At 47.9% G+C, this 23,169-nt stretch overlaps 1 protein-coding gene across 6 annotated transcripts in view; it reads left to right on the forward strand.

Moving 5' to 3' along the window:
• The window catches only part of Vn (membrane-bound neuregulin protein vein), a 176,824-nt gene that overhangs the window by 141,207 nt on the left and 12,448 nt on the right, over positions 1–23,169 (forward strand). For 2 of the 6 annotated variants that reach the window (XR_013003097.1, XM_076390424.1), the window contains 2 exons: positions 268–376; positions 19,800–19,858. Coding sequence is in view for 5 of the 6 variants with exons in the window: in XM_076390424.1 (XP_076246539.1) it covers positions 268–376; positions 19,800–19,858 (168 nt within the window). In the remaining variant the exon portion in view is untranslated. Of the gene's footprint in view, positions 1–267; positions 377–19,799; positions 19,983–23,169 lie in introns of those variants that run through there. The other 4 variants (XM_076390423.1, XM_076390427.1, XM_076390426.1 and 1 more) reach the window with 4 other exon arrangements.

Consider the following 23,169-nt stretch of genomic DNA (forward strand, 5'->3'; position numbering starts at 1 on the left):
GCACAGTCTCGCCTCGAATACGCCGACCGCCCCGTCGCGAATATCATTTTCTCGTGCGACGAACAAAGCTTCAGCGGCGCGCGATTTATTCGCGCGAAGAAACGCAGCTTGACGACGGCAGAACGGGTTAAAAGGTCGAATGTAATAGATGGTGGGGCTGGGAGGACACGGGGAACGTATCGACGAGGGCTTTCATTTTCCTGCTGGGAACGTAGGCGGAAATTATGCGCATAACATTTGGTAATGTTTTACTCTGGTTTGTTGCAGCGACGGCCGCGTGGCCGAGACAGGAGCAACCGTGCCCCATTGCAGGGGACTTCTGCATGAACGGTGGTACCTGCCTGTTTTTCGAGACTGTCGGTGAACCAGCATGCAGGTAAGCCAAATCTTCAAATTTTCATATTTTCGAGTTTTCAAATTTTCGTATTTTCAAACTTTTAAATTTTCAAATTTTTAAAACTTCAAATTTTCAAATTTTCAAATCTTCAAATCTTCAAATCTTCAAATCTTCTAATCTTCAAATTTTCAAATCTTCAAATCTTCCAATTTTCTTCTTGAGAAGAACGAACTCCTGTCACAGATCAAAAGATCCAATACTAGAAAAAAGAACTTACATCGAAGGAAAAAGGGAAGCCCAGCCCTCAAATTCTGAGGGTCCAATCTCCAGACTCTGTTCAATTTCTCTCTTAAACGCAGGGTCTTAAAAGCCTCTGCTACGCAAGAGATAACCGTGGAGAAACGAGTCACGTCCAAGCGTTTTCAGCGATTTTTCTGGCCTGGATATCTCTAGGACCCAATCGGAAACGACACCGGTCGAAAATATTGAAACAAACGAGTGCGAATCGTTCCTCGCGCGTTCTAGCGTTCCACTGTATCACCCAAGCGAAGATACCGGTCAGCTGAAATTGAGTTTCGTTTCTTGTTATCCTCTTTTCGGCTAACACCTATCGAGCTGGGTCAGTAGACGAGATTGGAAGAGGTTAGGGGAAGTTCCGCGTGGTGTTTGTTGCCGATTTCGTAGAGCTTACCAGAGACGAATCCACTGACCTCTCGACTGCTCATCCCCCTCCATTTCCCTCTAGTATTTCGCCATCCATTAAAGAGAGCACCCTGCCGCCACTGCTCTTATATTCTATTCCCTCTGCCTCTCCTTTGCTCCCATTTTTATCGTCTTTATTTATCGAGTTCCACACCGCCTCTCGAAACAGCCAGATCAGGACCACAGATTTCGTCTAATCAAACTGTTTATCCGTGATAGGAATTAGATCGACTACTCACGTTTGCTATTTCAGTTATTTACTATATATATATATATTTCAACCGTCTCCCATCCCTCGATCGCGTTCGAGTTCCGAAAATCGAGGGCAGCTTCCTTTCGGGAGCGATTCGATCCTCGATCAGAGGGAAAAGTGGGCGAGAGCGTCGACTGGCAGGCTTCTCTAAGGTTGAAAAAAAATGGAGGCAACACGGTTGAATTGCTTCCTTCGTTCTCGCCGAATTTCATAAAAAATTCCTTTCACCTTGGAGCGTAGATTTTACGTTCTCCTCGCGCGTTTTACGCCCTGCCCCAGAATCCGTGGCCGCCTCGTGCAAAATTTTCCACCTCCCCCTTTCGCTTGATTTTATAGCCCCCTTCGAAAATTAAATTTCCCCGAGTCTTGGATCGATCGAGTACAGGTTTAATTGAAAAACTTCCATTCGCGATGATCGACGGTCGTTCCGTGAAATTAGCCGCTCGATCAAGCGAACGCATTCAGAGCGGGCATCGCGCGTCCTTTCGTGTCCCGCGTTTAAAATCACAGAGGACCGCGGGAAAAAGTTGGCTAATATCAAAGCAAACACTCGACTGCGTAACATTTCCCTCGGACCCCGCAAACACTTGACAAGTTAATTTCAGCTGAACGAGGGAAGCGAGAACCTATGCGCGTCCTCGGTATTGTTTCACCCACGCAGCCAATTTTCCTGCCCTCCCTTCTCTGTGTGGTAAAACATGAAAGGAATGCCTAGCATCCTGAGACAGCTTCTCGTAAAAATTGTCCCGAGGACGATCTCTTTGTCGGCGGGATTTGACGTTGATTAATCACTCGTTAAATAAATTTCGGGGCGACTGATAAAGGGAGCCCTTGAGACGAAGCCACGAAAAGTGGAGGCCAGGTCAGGAAGAGGGCAAAGAGCAAAGGGAAACGTTGCGGTCTAGGAGCAAGCACCGACAAACACCACATTGCCATCGGTTGACGAGGGTTTATTGGCTTTATCGAGGAATCGGGTCGTCCCAGGAGGGACAAAGGTCGAGGGGGAAACAGAAAAAAGAGGAGGGTGGACGGCGGACAAACGAGGGCTCGTGGTGCGTTGTCGACTCGCGTTGCCGCTTCAAATGACCCCGAGAGATATCGCGAGCCCATCGATGGGATGTACGTACATCGGTTCGCAATTGTGTTCGATAAAAAAGTAGGTGCAGTTAATTGAATACGATGGAAAAGCGGGTGTTTTTTAAGCGAGGGAGGATTACTCTATGCTCCGATGGTTGTTCCCACGAAAAACAACGCGATACGACATCCTCGTTACGCGACTAATAAATCGGCACCGCGGAACCGCATCTCTTCCTGAAACTATTTCTTTTCATTGTTCATAATAAATCACCTGGCCGTATCTCGGGAATCCCCGATTTATGGAATCCCAGTGACTCGTCTTCTCGCAGAATAAATTTCCCCTCGCGACCGTGTGATCCCGATAAACTCGCTATAACCCGCGCGAGATCGAGGGTGCAAGTGGCGGGTCGAAGGGCGCGGACGCCTGAAGAGAGGGAGAGATCTCTCGATCGCCTCGATCGCGTGGAAGCGTGACGTGTGGATCCGACGCGGGTCGCGAGGCGAATCGAGCATTCAGTTTATCGCAGCTGGGTTCTATCGCGGCCACCCCCACGCCCCTTCCAATCACCACGACCCCACTTCACCGAAATACACGCGAACCTTTCGCTGCGAGCGTCGCCGAAACGCTCGTAAATCTCACCGTTCGAGACGCTTCATCCCCTGCCTCGAACCATTCAATTCTCCACTCCACCTGAGCAACCTGCGCCCCTGAAGTGAACCTTTCGCCACAGAAAGTGTCAAGATATTGCGATACAAGTACAGTAAAGCTTCGATTATTGGAAGTACCACGAGATTCAAGTCTGAAGCATCCTTTTGATAGATCTAGCTTTATTTTCTTTAGTAGCAACAATGATAAATATGCATATGAAGCCTCGTTTCAGAGTTATTAATTGTTGCAAAAATGCCGAAGATACGCTTGAAATATGTCTGACGTAGGACTTATTCTACTAGCTCCGCTACGTTTAACTCAGAATTTATTCTACTCACTTCCCTGTATCTGACTTGGAACTTATTCTACTGATTTCTCAGTGTCTGGCGTAGCTACTCTAAGCCGACAGTAGAATAAGTCTAAAATCAGACTCATTTTACGCGTACTTTGAGTTATCTCAACAATCCATAACTGTGAAACGAAACTTTAAATACAATTTTCTTATTTTTCATGTTCGTGCTATTTTGATATGTAAAATCACTCTTAAAATTTCCAACACCTGCGGTCGAACCTTTCATATATCGCTTAAGGAATTCCTCCACTTATTTCCCCTCCCCTGTGGTCTGTTTCACCACTCGCACAATTAACAATCAAGGGTTAAATCGTGCGTGCAGCAGAGCCCGTATCATCGGGGCTCGCCGAAATATTTGGGACGCGGATTTCTGTCCATGGGAATGTAGGACACAACGGGGGCTGATTCAACCAGGAGCGGTAATTCGACAGGGGCGAAAAGCTGACGCGCGACGATAACGCCGCTGGCGGCAGATAAGGCGGATAAAAAGCGGAATATTAAAGCGGAACGACCGGCGTTCCCCTTCTGGCTGGAGTCCCTGGCTGGCCGGAAGGAAGGAAGGAAGGAAGGAAGGAAGGACGCGAAAGAAGAAGAGGCGCAGAAAAGGAGGAGTAAAGTTCACCCTTTAATATCTAGTGCTCCTCGCGCTGACGACCTTACCCAGCTTTTTTCCTCCCCAGAGGAAGCTTCCGCATAACCCTGGCCCATATACGCGCGGAACTGTCGTGCACGCACAAAAGCACACACACAAAGCCGCCACAGGTCGCGGATACTCGCGGGAAAATTCTTCGGTTGACGTACGCGACATCCTTCCTTTTAGACGCTCATTATTTTAACGGGAAGCGCGAGGCTTTTATATGAAAATGTCGCCCTCTGCGACGGTGAACTTACCGCGAGGATCTTTGATACACCTCGCCTCGGGAATACCCGCCAGGTGATTACTCGAGCCGAGTGGGGTGAAGGTATCGACGTCTCGAGAATAATCAGCCACGATCGATCCCTCTTTTTCTGATCGGTGAGGTCGTGGTCCTGACTCGAGGAGGCTTTAATGAAGAAACTCGACGCAAATTTGACTTAATTTGCAGGGAAAATCGGAGATCGTATGGGAGCAGTAGAGAGGGGCAGAGATGGGGCGAGGGTAGAAGTTCGAGGCGATCGATGCACGTGTATGGTACGTGCATTTTCAGGGCTTTAGTCAGCCACTATTTTTCGCGCGACGCTGACGAGTGCTTCGTCACATTTAATGCGACGCTGTTGTTTCGCATTACGTGATCTGACGGTTTATGAAGCGCCCCTTGTCATTCTAGCACGCCCCCTGACGTTAAGGAAATCCCTCGAAAAGCGCGGTACTTTGGCGCGAAGCTGCTGAGTAGAAGGTTATTAAAAAGAATTTTAAAGAGAGGGGCTGCGTGCCGCGAACACCTTAATGCAATTCGAAACTTCACTCGGGCCCAGAGGAAAATACTGAAGCTATACATTCAAATTGAAGGTTTTCGTTTGAATTTCACGTAGGCGGTAAATTAAAACCGATGAAAACCCCGTGGTTTCTTGCGTCTAGCTTCCTCGCTCCCTTTACCCTTCGGAACCTGCCCGCAGCGAAAAGGGTTCGTTAATAAAGACGATGAAAAACTGGGCGTCTGAAAGGAAACTAACTCTCAGCAGAGATTGCATTGACGTTGTAAAAAGAGACGTATCAAAATTCCCCTACCGGTTCGTCTTTAATTTTCCAGAGCGATTTAAAACTGAGCACCAGAATCGTCGCAATTATCCTTATCTTCGAAGGAAATACCCTCTTCGACTGAAACACTGTACAAAATAAACCATACCTTCTCTCCTACCCATCCTCGAACACTTTCTTGTAACAGTCTGTACCTTTCGAGGATCGGCCGAGTTCGAGACGACTGCAAATGCAATAAGGCCTCAGGAACAAGGTTCAAGTAAACGAGCTCGCGTTCTCTGCGCAATTGTAACGACGGATAGTGGGTGGATTCCTTGACAACCGCAAGACGTAACGCTCGGTTCGACCCAGCTGCAGGGACATTTAACATTCACGCTGCGGTGGAGAACGCTCTCGAAGCCGATCAGCGATGAGTCTCGAGCAGTTTGACATAGTTGGAAATTTCGGAATGCGATCGGCATTCGTTTGCTTCTGGCTGCACCCCTTCCGCCATTGCCAATTGCTCTTAGGCCAGCCGTGCACGACCGACGATCGGTGGACAATTTTGTCGGTTCTAAAGGCCGATTAGAGACTAGAACACGATCACTGGAAACATGTGACGACAACAATCCTTATTTTACTATCTCATAGTTAAGAAAAATCTGTTGAAAAAGGGTTTGTTTCAGATTTATTAATTGTCGAGAGAAGGTCTAAAATTTGTGTAAAATGTGTCTGACATGGAACTTATTCTACTGACTTTGCTGTGTCTGACTTGGGGCTTATTCCACTGGTTTCGCTGTGTCTGATTTAGAACGTATTCTACTGGACTCGCTGTGTCTTACTTGGTTAGTGTACGTCTGCAGTAGAATAAGTCTCAAGTCAGACACACTGTGCCCAAATGTTATGTCTTCTCTCAGGAATTAATAACTCTGAAACGGAGCATGAAAGGCATTTTCGTCATTCTTGAATGTATCCTTATTTCAACGTGTAGAATTGCCCCTTAAAATCTGCTGACACCTGTCGTCGAACACCCTCTATAAAATCTCCAACGATTGTACCTCAGTCTATAATCGGTCTTAAAAACCGACGAAATAGTCGTTCAGCGATAGCCATCGCATGCGCCTGGGCATTGTTAAGCGCAAATGAAGTTCGCCAGTCGACGAGGAGGCGGTCCGAGTTTTTCGCGCGGTATTTAACACCGAATACCTGGTCCGCCGCGATCACCAAAAGCGCCAGAAATACGAGCTGCAATTTTCCAAGGACTAGCTGTGGAACCGCTAGCTTATTGTCTATTCGGCGACGCTCAGTGCCGACTAAATTCAACGTGTCGCCCGCAGACGGTTTACAACGGCAGAGGGAACGATCAGACTCGGCATTCCCATGCGAGGAGGCTCGCCCCATCCCCCTGGGATCCCACGAGGCCATGTACTTCCGGGGAACCGCGGAACGCGCCGCCTCGGCCGAGGAAAACGTTTAACGCGGGAACGCCGCCCATTCCTAGCTAGTCCTTCGCGCTCGTAATCGAGTGCTCGCGAGAACGCTGACTCTGGGAACCCACAGCCCCTTTCAACCCCCTATTTACAATGCAACGGCCCTCAGTAATTCAGGGGAGGAACGGCGAGACAAATACGCCTACGTAAACTGAAGGCGCCTACGACTGTGACGATCTCGCGAACCCAATTAACTCCTTGTGGCTCATTTTGCGGAGGAAGTGAAGTCAAGGAACGGAGCAATGGGGAATTTCACGTTTGAGCTATTGAGTTGATTTTATCCCAAGAAGTACATGTTGAACACTGTATATGCCTTTTTGTGATTAAGGATGTGAAAATAGAGAGATACAGTAGAGAGTCGGTTTAAGGGAATTTGGTTACAATCTACATGATAATAATCTATGAGAATATAGTTTCAGTCTGAAGCCACTGAGCCACAGAGGGTTAATTTCTGATTTCTAAGTTTCTGATACTTTAGAATTTAGAATTTCATAGTGATCTTTAACTGAGCTTTGCACTTACTAGGGTCAAATTACGAGAGTAGTTTCTCCGCTCCGACCACCCGTAATTTTATTGAAAAATAAATTCGCGATGGAAACCTGGAATATCGAGCATCCCTGCTCAGTTTCGCCCGTTATCGCCGTCCGCATCGAACGTATAAATATTGTTCTCGTGACGCGGCCTGCAGTCTCGCAGGCCACGAGAACCACCCTAACAGGAAACGCACCAAGGCTTGTCTGGAAATCGAGCTTTCGTGCCCTGGAGGGTATAAATTCTCTCGGATCGCAGATATAAAAAATACTGCCGCCGCAAGAGAGGCGAGTTTATCGTTACGGGAACAAGAGCGATGGATCCACGCGGCTAAGGAAACTTTGATTTAATTCCTCCCTCTGGACCCTATCCACGCGATACCCCATAGGGAGAACAGGTTCTTTTCGTCTGAGTATCCTGCAGACCTTGATGGATTCGATTAAACGTGGCAATTAGAAGGAGCGACGGAAGCTTTTGCGTGAGATCACGAAACGCTTGACAGCAAGACGTGTTCCCTTGCACCTGCAAGAGGACGACCCTCGTTAAAAGTGAATCGAGTCCCTCGTGAAAGCTTAAACATCTAGTGGCTGGAACTTTAGGCTACTCCGTGCAACCTAATAATTCATCCCGAGGGCTATTTGCACGTCGGGGTGAAAAGTAGCGATGGAAACACCCCATTCGCGAGCAAGTCACTTTTAAAAAGGATTATGCGTTGAAAGTCATACATTATCGTGTCTGGTTTACTATGCTCCATCCAACATTTACAATAAATGCTGCCAACACTCAGACTGTTTCCTGTTAAACTGATCATTCTGTATGTAGCTGTAAAGGATTTTAACAGGTTCGATATATTTTATATCCATCGCCAAATCTGTTTTCTCTCCTTTTACATCAGAGGTTCATTAGAGCCAGTTCCCCGAGACCATAGTGTAGCTTATGAATGGACAATTAACCCACGAAAACCGGCGACGCGTCCTCGGTATTCGTGTGCTCCGTTACGCCTCTAAGCCACTGAAAACCCACCCGTCGACCTCCCTTCCGCACGCTATATTATTCAACGACTGCCGCTTTGCTTTCTGATAATGATTTATTTAAGCATCGTATACGTGCGTTTGCGTATTCCTTTCAAAGGTGCACGGGACCATCCACGGTATACCTAATAAGCTTACGCGACACCTTCGCTTCATAGGGGAGCAATTCTCGCATCCGACACGGGGGGATATCGGAATTTCTCGTTTCCACGTCCCTTTGTGCCCACCGCTCGCAAATTTGGCGAGAGTTGATCGCCATCCGTTCGTCGGGATGAAATTAATAAAACCGCGTGACGCGCGTGGCCGTCCAAATCCACAGAGTCCCTTTACGCCCCGGAACGGTCGAACGACACGCGAACTCGTGACATATAATTAAACTATCATCTCCATATTCATGCCGAGCAAAGCAAACTTCCATACTCATCCATATACATTGCTAAACAGTTGTCGGTCAGCCATTTGCATTTAGGTTACAGTCTTCATTAACCAGCTCGGTGCTTGCACACGAAATCATAGAAATTTTTATCGTTCCCCTCTTTGTGGCGCATGCGGCGTCGTTGACTTGTAAAAAATCCCCGCGAATCACGTCAGACACTCCCCTTCCGTGACAAAGAGATTCAGCTACGCCAGGTTAACCCTTAACTGCTCTAGTGGAACATGAGAATGATTTTTCTGATCTTTATTATCAATACATTTCACTAATAAAGACGTATATATACGCCCTACTGTAATATGTATAATGCCTGTGGTTTCGCAGAACTCCACGAGAGTAGTTAAGGATTAATGCGATGCAATTTTCGACGCGGTTAATAGGCAAACACCGACTGTTCCTCCGCGAAGGTTGATTCTGGATAGGTGGAAGGGGTTGCAAAGGGCGACGGAAATCGAAACGTCAGGGGAGAATGACGTTCCAGTAAGCCACTCGATGTTCTTCTAACCGAATCCACTTAGTCGATCCTCGCGAGGCGCTGAAAATTCTCGGCGACATCGGGGAAAATTCCAACGCGTGTCGGCGACACCCTTTCGCTCGAGGAATCGGCTTTTGCGGAAACGCGGGGACTATGGAAAATCGTCGCGAAGGACGCGGCTGTGGCAGCCGTCGCAAACGTGCAACCAATACGATAACGCGTTTTGACACGTAAAACTCCGGCAAATCGGTGCTCCGCGCGCGTTTCCACGGCGAACGGGGGGGCGACGAAAATATACGTCGAGACGGGCCAGGGAGGAGAGGGACAGGGGGACGAGGGACGACGACGAAGGGGAGTTACGCCCCTGTCTGAACGTGTCTCCGCGCGAAGACAAAATAGAGCCTCGTCTCTCCTCTCTCCTCTGCTCTCCGCTCCGAGAGGCCGCGCCGCCGCCCCTCGCGCGTCGGCGTTTCTGCTTTCGCGCGAAATCTTTCTCTCGCCGCTGCTTTTTCCGGACGCGCGAGCACGCTAGACAAGACAGTGCCGTTCACCGTGTCAAAACTACGCCGAAGGCTCGTTCGCTCCTCGACAGAGAAAGTACACGAATAAAGTGTCTCGGCCGTCTGCAGACGACGCGCTTCCACCTCCACGTCTGCGAGCCCCTTCGAAGGAGATTCATTCCGTTCGAACACAGACAGGGAGTGGACCAAAGCCTCTACAGTTCCTTCTTCGATAGCGAGCTCGAGCTCTATCCAATCTGTTCGTGATGTATACGGTGGAGCACGTACTCGAATAGGGTGTTAGGAAGTCTGAAAAAATTTAATGGAGTTTGAACTCGCAATTGAACTAGGAACTATAGAGAACATGGTCACTCGCCAGATAAAAAGGAGAAAGGGAAAAACGCTCGGCGGACGCATGTTACACGTATCGATTTTCCTGGGAGCTGCAGAAATAAATAACATGGCGGCACGTTGGAAAACACTTTGAATGCCAGTTCAAGCACTTTACACGTGCCGAGTGTGGAAATTTCCAGCCCTGTGGATTAGCCATGTGTCACTTCTATGGGCGCTCAACACAGTGTTTACACGGACCACTAAAGTATCTATAGATCCTAATAGTAACTGAAGAATTAAAAAACATTCTAGGGAGGAGAACCTCAGTAAATTTTAATCTTAGAAAAAAGGAAGGTACAGAGGGTGTATATAGAATTTTTTCTAAGGAAAATTTGTGCAATTTAGCATAGCAGTTTGTTGAAGTCTCAGCCTTGTTTCAATAAATAAAAGCAAGGCGACTCTGTCAAGGAACTCTCAGGCTAAATTGGTACAAATTTAATTTTAATAAATTGGTAAGACAAGGAAATGTTCCCTCTATACCTTTCCTTCCATTGAATAGAGAGAAGCTGGTTCGAGGTGTCGCCAATCCGATCTACGTCCCTGTCTCCCTCGCGAAGACAAAATAAAACTCGAGCTCTCTGTTCGTCGCGCGGAAGCTCGGATCAAGCTTTTTTTCTCGCGGCGCAGGAGCGCGGCAGACAAGACGGTACCATGGCCGCGGCTAGCCAAAACATTCGAGTCTTGATCGCGAGCCAAAAATCTCATCGCACCGCCAAAAAGATACACCTGGCCCGCGGAGGAGCCGCGAAAGGAGGGAAACGATTCTATTTTTCTCGGCTGCTACTCCCTTTCTCCGTCCTCGCTGTTGCCCGCGATCGATCCCCCCATCTCGTTTCGCAATGAGACCCGAGTAATTATCAAAAACGCAGGCGTCTCTCGAAATCGGTCGTTCCCCTTTGAAGAGAGGCCGAGCCAGCGACACGGCCTCCATTATTCGTCGCTGATATTTACAAGCCCGCTTTCATCGAATCCCTCGTTCCCTCTGCACTGTCGACTTTTATTAATATCGTCGATGTCATCGACGCGACGTCGCGTCGCTATCTGATGTTTCCAGCGAATTTTAATGAATTCAAAGGTCGTAACGACGCGTTCCCTCGCGCACCAACCCTTTGTACGCGAGCTTTTCTCGCGTCGCGATTCAATATTCCATCGTCGCGAATTCCGCTGGCGTATGTGTCGCGCAACCTTCGCCGATTATCGGGCAGGATTGCTGCATAGACAGAGGATTTTTCGCTAGAGTGTGAATTTTTCTGTTCCTATTTTCGAACCAGAGTCCCTACCGCGATGATACGTCTCAAAAAAATGGGATGCTTTGAAAGCCTCCCCCAGCTTTCGCCAGTCTTTGTTCGACGCGCGAAATACGGCCACTGACCGTATCTGGTTAATCCATCGGATTATCGTAGAACGATCGAAGCTTTCTTCACGCTTGATTCATGCTGGTGTGCTCGCCGCTGGAGCCAGATTTATACCTGGCAAAGCTTAAAAGAGACACGGAAGAGTGTCCCTCGGGGTGGATTACATCAAATGCGAATTACACGTTCTCGATTCTATTGTCTCCACCTGGAAAGTGCATTTGAGAAATGAAATTTAAATAAACACGGTGTTGCAAGTAGCACCTCCAATTTCACTTCTCCCTCGATTTCTGGGTATTTTCCATATATAGAGACCTGGGGAAATAGAGGTCCAGGGAATAACTTTGAAGTGAGTATTAAACGATGGAGCAGTGATCGAGCAGATTTTCCCTCAGTTGAGAGGGTGTCGACCAATGGAAAACAGAGGCGACCGCGAGAAGAGGACACGAGGAGAGAATAAATTTTTTGGAGCGACAGAGAGTAACGTGAAGCGGAAAGAGGGACGTCGGTGGCCGAAATAGAAAGAGACTTCGCGACCCGTTGTCGACGAGAGCAGTCGGGTCGTGGTATATATTTGTGCGAAACCCCGATGCAAAATTTATGGCCATATTACAGTCAACTATTGGGGATAGTTGTGCATGACGAAGGAAAAAACGTTCCAGCAGCCAGGCCAAACGGGTCTGGCGGACCTAATAAAAGATGGAACGACCGGATATTTGATTTCGCCTCTTCTGCCCAATCGAAGCTGTTTCAAAAAATTACCTATATAATTTTTCCGCTGAAAGTAAATCGGACGAAAATCCTAAATTTATAGCAACGACCAAAATATAACTAATTTGTGGACGTATGTTCTAAAGCATCGGAAATAAATTTCGAGCAAGCTCGGTCATAAATCTGGCGGAAGAGATTCGCGTAACCGCGTTTCATCTGGATTTTTTCTCGACACGGTTCAGATAGATTTGGAAGTATGATCGAACGAGACCGCGAACCACCGATACTGTTATATCATCCCTGTGGGAATTTATTGGACCCATAACAGCGCGGTATACAAAAATTAAAAACAAATTTCGTCGTAAATTCCCCCGTGATCATCGTGCAATTAGAACTGGCTCGCGTTGACGATTTATTCGATTGTTTTCAAAACGCTGGCCCCGAAAAAAGCTTCAAGCAAAAAGCGAGAGGTTCGAGGAGGAACGGAGGCGGAGCGCTCCTGCTGGGACAGCAAAACGCTTACAAGCGGAGAAACGACTCGTCTCCACGGTAGCAACTTAATTAATTAAGGTGAATAGCTCCTCCGGATTGTTCGCGCGTTTTACACTTGGCACGCTGACTAATGGCCTCGCTGATTAATACGTTCCGCAGATGTTACGCAGCGGCGTAAACATTAAGACTATGGGCCCATTCGCGATTGAATTATCACGGACAATGCTGCCGAAGTATTAAATTGCACAGGGCAACTGTGTTCCCGTCCGCCTGTCCGGATTGAGTTTGAATAACAACGCTGCTCCGCCCCCGCCCGCCAGGGGTTATGAATTATGTATTCGTTGCAAATCTAAAACAGATCGGAAAGAGGTTCCCTGCGATCACTGTCGAAGCATCCACGGGAGATAACAGCCCGATTAGTCGTCAAATGTTAATCCTGCGGGCAAAGAATTACAGGTATTGTCGCTTGATGAAAGCCTGAATCAAACTTGCTGAATTACTACTACTAAGGCCAGCCTCGATACAAATATTGACTCGCTATGACAACTGCAGAAGTATCTAGGAATTACGTAGACATCGACAGCGGAACTGGTTAATTTTTTACAGAAGATTCTCGCTAAGGCAAATACTGCAAATGGAAATTATTTAGGATGCATCATAGTAATTGCTGAAGGCCTGCAGAACGGTGGTAAACAGCTGCTTCGGTTTTATCAATGCAACGACAGGAGGAGATAACTTCTCGGGGTGGAAATGTTGACCCAACGATCGGTGGCGAGTCTCTCTCGCGCGAGGGTCAAAACGAGTAAGGAATATATAGGCGAGCCGGGTTGGAAAAGTTAGTTTCGGTGACATATGTGGCCAACACACGTAGAGGCGGAAGTTGAGTCGGGATCGGCTAGGAGCGGCCCACTCTGCGGGCTGCGTGACATTTCCACCCCCGTAACTGCCTCGAACCGTCGCTTAAGGAAATAGAGCTGTCCAACGCAAGCACGCTTCTCGCTGGGACTCTCAAGATATGCCAATAAATGATAATCGTGGGGAAAAAATCGAGCGTACCCTCTTGAGGACGAAAACGAAGGCCGAGGGTCTAAGATACTCTGAAAAGATCCTGACAATTTTTGAAATTTGAATATTTGAATATCACTCTTTACTGAACTTCATTAACATCTGTATAATAAAGTCAAAAGTCGAAGAAAATGGGTATTTAAATGTCAGCGACTGGTTATCGCCTCATAACGAAGTAGTAATTTTATGTTAAGAGACGAAAAGGTGAATGTCTGACAATTTTAATATCGCTTTTATGGGAAATTCAGGCGAAATCAGTGGTCGCGAACAAGTCTCCCATTGATCGTCGTGGAAACGAATAATAATGAGAGGGACTCGACGCGACGTGGCCCCGTCCGAGGGTAATAAACGGAAACTTAATCAAACGACTCGACGCAGCGGCCAACTCGATTGAAGTGCTTTTCTATGTAGCGCGAACCGCGCCGACGCCGATTTTTCAACGCGGATTTCCGCTGGATTTCGATCAGTCACTGGCAGCCATTCAAAGTAATTAATCGGTTTCCTGATGCTGTCTGTCATCCACCCTACCAATATAAATATTACGAAATCGCGGATGAACACGCTGACCAAGCGTCCGCGAATTTCGGCAGTAAAGTGAATTCACGACATCGAGGCGATCAATGTGCACCTGAATAACCTTACCCGCGAGTCAATTCGGTAATTAATAACTGGATGCATCTGCATTAAATTCCCTTGTGGTGATTACATTTCCCTGTGACCTATAATTACATATCCTCCATATATTTATGTAATTAAATGCCGAAATTTGATGTCACTTTTTTCCAAAATCAAGATATGTATTCTATAGTTAGAAAAAAATAAAAATAAAATGACAATTCATGACACGTCGGTTTACCTAACTTGAAAAATCCTGTATTAAAAAATTCGAAAATCATGACGTATCAGGTTTTGCCATCTAACTATATAAATTTTATAGTAGGTGTTTAGGACAGTAAAACAAACGAAACGCTTCGTTGTTCGCAAAGGCGATTCGCGCAACCTGTCCTATTTCGAAGAGAGAAACTTTTGCAGGGACTCGTAGGTGATGTCTCGTGAGCAAATTAATTCGAAGCGAGCCATGGAATAGGTCGAGCCCGGGCCAATTACCTAGCTCGCCACCGATTCTTGAAGGTTTGCTCGAGAGTAGTCGTAGCCTCGAGACGCGCGAAACTCGTTCGTTTCGCTTAATTAAACGTTCCTCTAATTAATTAGAGAAAGATCGGACAGTTCGACAGGTAGCGCAGGCAGGAGGACACTCGCGGAGATCGTAAGTCGACGTCCATAAAATTTTCACCTTCTGACTTTATGCACGCCTCTGACTCACCTTTCGCCCATTTTACTCGCGAACACATTCGACATTTTTCCGCCTGGCCTGCTTCATCGAGTACACACGCTGACCAAGTTGGATGGAACATTCTGCAGAGGAAGATCTACCTGCTAAAACGTCTGCCACTCGACAAAGCCACTCGTCTTGTCGATCTCATTTTACAGCCCCTGCTCCGTGACGAGTGTTTAATTAATCGATTCCTCAATTAATTAGGAACGGTCAACAAAGTTCAGGAGAAGAGGATCAGGCTCAGACGAGGTGAACGTTTGGAACGTCCTCTAAATTTCCTTCTTCGGAATCCCGTGACCCTCCCTTCACCCTTACCCTATTTAACAACACAATTTACTTCCCCTCTAACGATGACATCAACTTCCGCGGACATCCCTCAGCCAGATTCGAGCAAATTCCAGCAAATTAGAACTCGGCCAACTCAATTCGTGGAAGGGGTAGAGAAGCCTAACTTCCGGTGGGCAAGGATGCGACGTAGTCCAACCGTTTCCCTGACCCCTAGCAGGCAACGACGATGGAAAATGATCGAGGGTGAACAGCACTAGTCGACGTCCCAATTTCCCAGACAGTAACCTGTCCCGCCAGCTGGCACCCTTCGGGACATCAGGCTTTTCCCTCGTGACCCACCAGTCCACCCTCCCTCATCCCCTGCCTTCCATCCACAGCTACGATCCTTCTCATATACCACGTCCGAGGGTTATGGTTCGGCATAAATCTACTTATAACGGCCGGCAACTATTCGTCGACGCCGGACTATTTCACGAGCTTCTCCGTGACATAAACGCGCGACGTAAATCGTGGCTGTTCGACGGACTGGGGTTGGTTACCACCCGTGGACGTTCTATCTAGAAACGTATCTCGGCCCTCGTTTTCGTGCATCCTTTCGAGGAGCTAAACCGTCCACGAAGCCCCTTTGATTAGAGAGACGCTAGACGAAGGATGAACCTTGGACCTCGTTAATGTAATTACTATTTAGGGTGACAGTGTTATGAATCCTCGTCTCTGAAATTCTGAAGAGGGCTCTGGACAGCTGTCGTCCAGGGGAACCCGACGATAATTACTTGAACTGCGATTAACCCTGCGATGGTAATATATCACGGAGGGGTGGTCTGGTGAAATACCCAGGATTAAAGGCGAGACATCGATTCCACTTGCCCTGATCGTTTATCAATTCGAGTCTCTCGTTTTTCCTGCGGAATAGACGATTAGAATTCCATCTGAAGTATCTTGGATCGTTATGGCCGTCTGTCGTTGTGACAAGCGTATCGTAGTACTCGGCGTTATATTTGTACGCGGCAGTTTGTAACTGGATGCCCCTGGGAGGGGGTGAATAGCTGCCCGTGGCGGAAAGGGAAGGCGAAGGTTGAGAGGGGTTTCTGGTAACTTCGCTGGAGGTCCGTTGGTATGCGAGAGGATAGGGGATACGTATGCAGCTCGGATGCAACCGCCATACAACCGAGTAAGTAACCCAGTTCTGCCCGCGAGAAGCTATCCACTCGGGAGAGGAAAAGGGGTTGGAGGAGGGCGCAGGGTAGCCCCGCGTGCCTGCTAGAGAGTGTTTCGAAATAAAGTACGGTACATTATAGCTGGAGTCGTTCTACACACGTTCAGAGACAGGAGCAAGGGTTGGTCGCGCATGCGTCCGCCCACGCACTCGAATAATTTCAAAGAGAAACATGCGAAGGGAGAGAGACAGAGGGTGATAAAAAGGGCGATGGGAAAGAGACGAGTCGAGAGGAGGAGGGAGAGAAAAACAGCGAAGAGGTGAAAGCTGGAGGAGGGCCACCCCCGCCCTAGCAAAGCGTTATCTTTGAAATTGCGTTCCGCGGGAGCGTTATTAAATTAAGTAAACCGCAAAAAAGTTTCTTTCGAGCTGCAGGCCGTGTACAGGATGTTACGCTCCTGGTGTAGTTACAGACTGAGCCTCACTCGCGGCATATATGGGAATTAATACCTGAGGAAAACCACCACCAGCCCGCCTTTCATCCCTTCCCATTTCTGACTGCGCACACAGCGCCAGCCGACATCGGCTTTCTAACCACCTCTAGACGGTCGCCGAATAAAAAGGTACTTTTAATTTTGCGATCGTAATATACGAAAGCCGCCTGCGACCAACCCCCAGGACCGTGGCTAAGACTTCCAGTTGCCGACCACCGACCCCGACGCACTGGACTCGAAAATGTAAACGCTGCCTCAACTATTTTCGGCGCTTTTTCCTTCCCACCGAAATCTCGCCTGAAGAGGGATTTTCCAAAGGTATCTTCTCCTGCGTCTCGTCGTTAATGATAAAAAGTTCGAAGAATTTCTGGTCTGTAATTAACGGACCATTCGCTTTTACGAGGCCTGGCAGCATAATGAGGAAAAACTCGATATTACGCGATCCTCTTGTACCCAATTAGGTCGATAATAAAATCTCGAATCTCATCGATAAAGATCAAGTTACGACTTCTCGTTTTTCAATTTCATCCGCGCGAAACGTCCGCTCCGCCCGCTAATTATCCAAGGGGGGAAGAAACTCAGCGAGTTTATGCCACATCGCTCCCGAAAACAAAAGTTAGACGACTCCGAAGAAACTTGCCGAGCAATTGTCCCTCGATAAAGGACGCCTTTAAAGCGATTGACTGTAGCAAGGAGTCTGCTTTGATACCGACCGTTTCCACTTTTTATTCCTCGAAAGTTTGACGCTTTCAGGGCCCTCGTGCTCCCGACGTCCTTGGAAAAGGGTTTCGATGTCGGCCACCGGGGGAAAAAAGGACCACGAAAATCTATGCCTCGATGCCACCAAAGACGCGGAAACAATGGGAGCGTCGAGACGAAGGCGGTCGATCGCAGACACCCTGCAATCGACCCTTTAAAGTCGCTTTTCCGTTTGCTTCTGCTGAAAGCATTGTATTAATAGGTCCCTTTAACCCCGTCGATTTCAAACAAAGTTGTTTTCATATAAAATATTTAGTGCTTCGAACCCTAGGGGTCGTCAGGGAAAGACGTCAAAGAACAATTGATCCTCGAAGCAAAGGATCTCTAGTTTTTACGACGCTTGAATAACGAGCCACTTTAATTTATTGGATTTTCACGAGGCGTGATACCGATGCATAAATATTCTAGCACGCAGCCACAACGCATTCGAAGTGTTATGGAGGGACGGTGCACGTCGACCCCTCTATTGCGAGCTTTACGCCTGATCCAGGATCGCGTTTTCCCCGTAAAACCTGTCAGCCAGAAAAATCAGATTTTAACGACTGTTGGTGACTATGCTTCCCGGGAAATATTTTCGTTTACATTGGATGCCCGATACGTCGGCGGTTGAAAATATTAATTAACAGAGCGGCATGACGTGGCGTGCTGCCGCCGAATTATTTCGTCGACTTTCGCGCGCTGAGTTTTAAATTAAACACAAGCCCGACATTTCCACAAAATTCGCGGATAATTCGGCTCCAAGTTTTCGGGATCCCCTATTGAAATTAGTGGCACGTCGAACGCCGTTCCCGAAATTTTTGCACCTGGAATCGATGTTTTTCGGCTGATGAAATTCCATCGAGGAAGGGTGAAGATTCTGCCAGGGCTTTATCCTGTAGTTGCGTGTAAAAGAGTTCCCCGAGCTGGTAAACACGCATGATTACGATAAATCTCAATGGAAAGCCAATTACGCGGTCGGCGGGCAAAGTTACCAGGCGAGCGTTAATGGGTTCAAGTGAATGGTACAGTAAATTGTACTATCTCCGAGTGCTGTTTCAGGTTTGTTCAACGGTAAATCTGCACTGGGGTATATTTAGTGCGTGGTCCTCGTAAATCCGCGATGTTGCAGCCCGAAAGAGGGAAGGAAAAAAAGAGGTCGTCGAAAAAGACGCGAAGGGAAAGAAACTCGGAGATCATCGAACACGGTGCTCGGTTGGTCGTAAAAATCGCGGGAACCGAGACGGTGAAATTTGTTACAAAACACGATTCCTTGGTGGTTCGACGGGGTGGGGATAAATAATGCCGTCGAGTTGCACTTTTTCGCGGGTATTTATCGCGTTAACGACCCCTGGAGCATATGTCTTCTGTCAGTTTTTTAATACGCTTTAAACGGGCTCGGACGGACGACAAACTGTCTTGGCAGACAGACCTCTCAAAGAAACTCGTTCGCGAGCTCCCTGTCCTCGCTTTTCCCTTTGGGAGAACGCTTTTGGAACGCTTCTCAATGAATTTGCCTATTCATTTGATTTCGTTGAAGAAAAATGACATGCTTCAGCCTCCAGGGAGGAAGATATGTAAAATCGCTTTAGGGCGAAGTGGAGGCAATTTATCTACGCTATACAGGTCATCTATTTTTTGTGTAAGAGTCAGCGAACCCTAGACCGCGGAGACTTTGTGGCAAAGTGTCCTCTTTCGGGGATTCAAAAAATCTAATTATCGAGGAACGCGCGTGAAATCGTTTAACAGCGTGGCAGACGTTTCTGATTCATCGTCGACGATTCTGTTGGTTCTGGCCCGCGAACACGCGAGTGCTGCAAACGACACGTCTACCAGCAGCATTCGTACGTCACGTCGCGGTTAGTTAACCGTGCTATAAATACGACGACGTCGGCATAACATTATTTTTCCAAAGAAACGTCTCGGACGCATCGGGATGACTGTCTCCGCTCAGGACCCTCCTCCCCTTTTCTCGACAAGAAATTCGAACGCGACTCCAGATTTGTTTTCGAAACAAAAATTCCTCGAGACGATCGGAAAATTTCGCAGAACCGCAGAGGTTCCCAAAGTGGGCGATGTCACCCTTGGGAGATATCGAAGCAATCCATGGCAGATCTTACTCACATCTTCCTTTACAATGCCAGAGGATGCACGTAGAGACACAGACACATAAAGGAACACAAATTTTTCACTATATCTTAACTTGTTCTTTTTTAAAAAGAGGCGATAGACCAAACAAGTTTTGTAACCACTGGCCCAAATATATAATTCTGGTTTTTTCTGGTTTCAGATGCGCGGAAGGCTTCACGGGTCTGCGGTGCGAGACGAAGGACGTCATCAGCACCGGAAGTGTGTACAACAGGCGTAGGGCGCCGTTTTCCTGCAAGCTGGGACTATCGACCTCGTACTACTGCTAGCGATAATCGCGCGGGGCCCTTCCATTCCGAGCAGACCCCTTTCGAACGTTGAACTCGGAGTCGGTTGCTCGCTATAGAGTCGGTCGGGAACAGCCTCTAGAGCCCACGAGAAGAAAGTCGTGAGAGGGCCAACGCGCGAGCAAGAAACGAACGAGGAGGCGGAATCTATCGATCGGGAGGATCGAACGAGATACCTGCGAACGGAACGCAGCGAATTGCCACGGGAACCCCTCAGCGGGGGGGCTAATTCGCGGAGATTTTTTTGGGGAACCGTTGTTGTCGGGCATTAGAACGAGTCCTCCACAGGACCAGGTTCCAAAACACAGTTATTTGCCATCGGGCATTCGTACCTTCTTCTATCTCAATCTTCTGTTTCTCATCCCTCCGTGTCTTCTATTTGTTCTTCTCCTCCTTCTAATTCTTCTAATCGTTCTTCCACTTCGACCGCTACTGTTAGTCCTCTTTTAGAAAATGTCGCTGCTCGCGTCTCTGTAGAAACTTCAGAAGGACAGAGAGATTGTGTGCGTGCTGTGTACGATACCGCGAGTGATAGGAGAGCCGCGAGAGATAGTGAACGCGCTAGAGTGTGTGCAAGAGAGCGTGAAAGGAGAAGAGTTACGGCGGGCTCTTGCCTCTCCCGATACCCTTTCATATCGGGAAGGCAGAAGAGGAGCGTTCGAGTGACGCTCGTGATTCAGAAGTGGTGCTTGACCTCGAAAGATCGCGGGCCGCAGATTAAAATAGGAGAAAAAAAAAAGGATGTCTGAGAGAGGCCGAAGAAGCGGGCAAAAGAGCGTTCGAAGGTCGCACTTTTCAGAGTCTTCGCGGTGAGAACAATACCAAAGAGCCTAGGGTCTCGATAAAGGACGTCGTCAGAATAGTCGAAACGCTGGGAGATCGTCTGGGTCGATACGCCTACACAAAACACCGCGCGCTCACTCAGAACAGGGCACCCTGGTGCACACGGGAAAGTTTCAGGGCCGCGAAAAGGCGTTTTTCGTGTATCCATTTTCAGCGATGGGAACGAGGCACCCTCTCGAAGCGTGTCGAGGGTTCGGAGGACTCTCGTAGACGTTTGGGGTTACGGAGGCCTCGGGAAATAGAGGAGAACCGGGGCGTGCGAACGCTCGGCGAAGAATTGCGGAATCGTTAGAGAGCGAACGCGATTCGTTGTCAAGTTTCGCGAGGGAGGAACCGTGCGCTCGATACCCATCGCTATTCGCCCCTCGGTCGACTTCCCTTTCGTCGAAATGGAAAGGGAGCGTCCTCGTCCTCGTCGTCGTTGTTGTCGTTCGCGAGGAGGGATGGATCTTTTGTCGCTCGTTGTTGGAAAATGTGGGCCACGCCGGCGGAGCGTGAAGTCGCGAGGGGAGACGCCCGTCGCGAGCGTAACGAGCATCGCGACGAGCTCGTCCCCCGCCGATATGTGGCTCGAGGTCCGGCCGAGAATTTCTTTCGTATTTTTACGCGGCCGTTTGGGATAATTCGAGAGCGGATCGATTGTGTCTCGCGCGGCCGAAATAAGTATCGTAAGTCGCTCGTCGCCGGCCAAATTGTCGCGGTCGTCGTCGTCGTCGACTCGCTTTTTCGCTCGTCGACCCTCTTTCTCCTCTCGCGACCGCGTTTTCCCCGGGATTTTCCAGCAACGATTGATAAGAACCTCCTTAACGTAAAAATAACGCCGAGGGAAGCGAGGGAATTAGTCACTCGAGCGGCGAACGAGCCGATACAGAGAGAGAGAGGGAGTGAGCGAACGCAGAGACCACTAGGCAAAAACAATTTTATGTAAAATATGATAATGCAATACGCATTAGGCTAGCTAAAGCAGAGACTTAAGGTAGTTAAAGAGAATAAAGAGAACGCGCGCACCGGAGAGAGAGGGAGGGAGAGAAAGCTTGCGAGAGAGAGAGAGAGAGAGAGAGAGAGAGAGAGAGAGAGAATGTGTGTGTGCCTGTGTGTGTGTGAGAGAGAGAGAGGGAGAAAGATCGAAAATGTGTCGCGAATATAAGGGAAGGGTGAGCCTGTCGAGAACCTTCCGAACGAGACGATTGGACGGATCGAGTGAAAATCGAAATCCAAGGAAGCTTTCGAAGTAGTTAATCAATTTTTGAAACGCTTATCGAATGGTCGCTTCATTTACGCGATCGATATCGTAATTCATCTCCTGTGTGGCGGTATCTTTGCCTCCCATAAAACTCTCGTATCTTCCACTGCAGCAAAAGGAAGTGGAATGACGATACTTTGGTCAGACATCACGGCGAATCGATCTCTTCCGGAATTCTCGACGTCGGATAAAGGATCGCGTAAGAGCGAACGAGGGAAGGGGCGTGTGGGAGATGCGCGCTGTGCTCCAGCAGTCTCGGGACCCTATTTATGTTTTATATTATATTATATATATATATTATATATATATATAAATATGTGTATAAACATTTTTAATTTATTTATTTAATTCATTAATTTTATTGATTTTACGATTAAACGTCTCCATCTCGGAAACCGCCTTTGTTTTTCATTTTTACGTTCTCCTTCCGTACTTCTCTCTTATTTTCCACTTACGATTATTTCGACAGCGGACGTGTGCTTGCATTTCCTCAGTTTTTCCGTTCCTCGCGACCAGGTAGGTGCACCATTCTCATTTTTTTTGTTCCTGTTTTGTTGCTTTCGATGCTGGCTTATTTCGGAGCGCTCCGACAGGAAATCTCGCGGCGAAACAAAGGCAGAGGCAGACGCGGCGTAAACGACGGATTCGCGACAAGAGATTCTTCACGAAAGTTTCGTAGACAGGTTTGGGACGCGTCGCAACGAAAGAATCCTCGAAGGAAGCCAATAGAAATTTTCATAGCCGGGCGGAGGAGTTTCTCGTCTCTTATTGCGTTCCAGTGAGTCGTCTCGAAACGAATCACTCCGCTCTCTGTGGAAATAACTTCCCGACTGTTTCCGGGAGACGACACACGAAGAAGGGCCGCGGTCCAAAACGAAGGGGCCGCGATTCTCTTCGGAAATTGTCAAAGAACCAAACGCAGTCCTGGAAGCAAGGTGCCGCGTGAAACACCGAGGTACAGAAGTGCTCAGCTATAGTTAGACTTTCGAGTGATCTACAAATCTTAAAATTTTTGAATTTTTGAACTTTCAAATTTTCAAATCTTCAAATTTTCAAGTTTTTAAACTATCTAATTTTCAAATCTTCAAATCGATATATATTTTCAGCTATAATAAGACACCTCTGTACCTCAACAAAGA

Source organism: Calliopsis andreniformis, unplaced genomic scaffold (assembly GCF_051401765.1).
Source record: "Calliopsis andreniformis isolate RMS-2024a unplaced genomic scaffold, iyCalAndr_principal scaffold0022, whole genome shotgun sequence".
In the NCBI taxonomy this organism is placed as follows: domain Eukaryota; kingdom Metazoa; phylum Arthropoda; class Insecta; order Hymenoptera; family Andrenidae; genus Calliopsis; species Calliopsis andreniformis.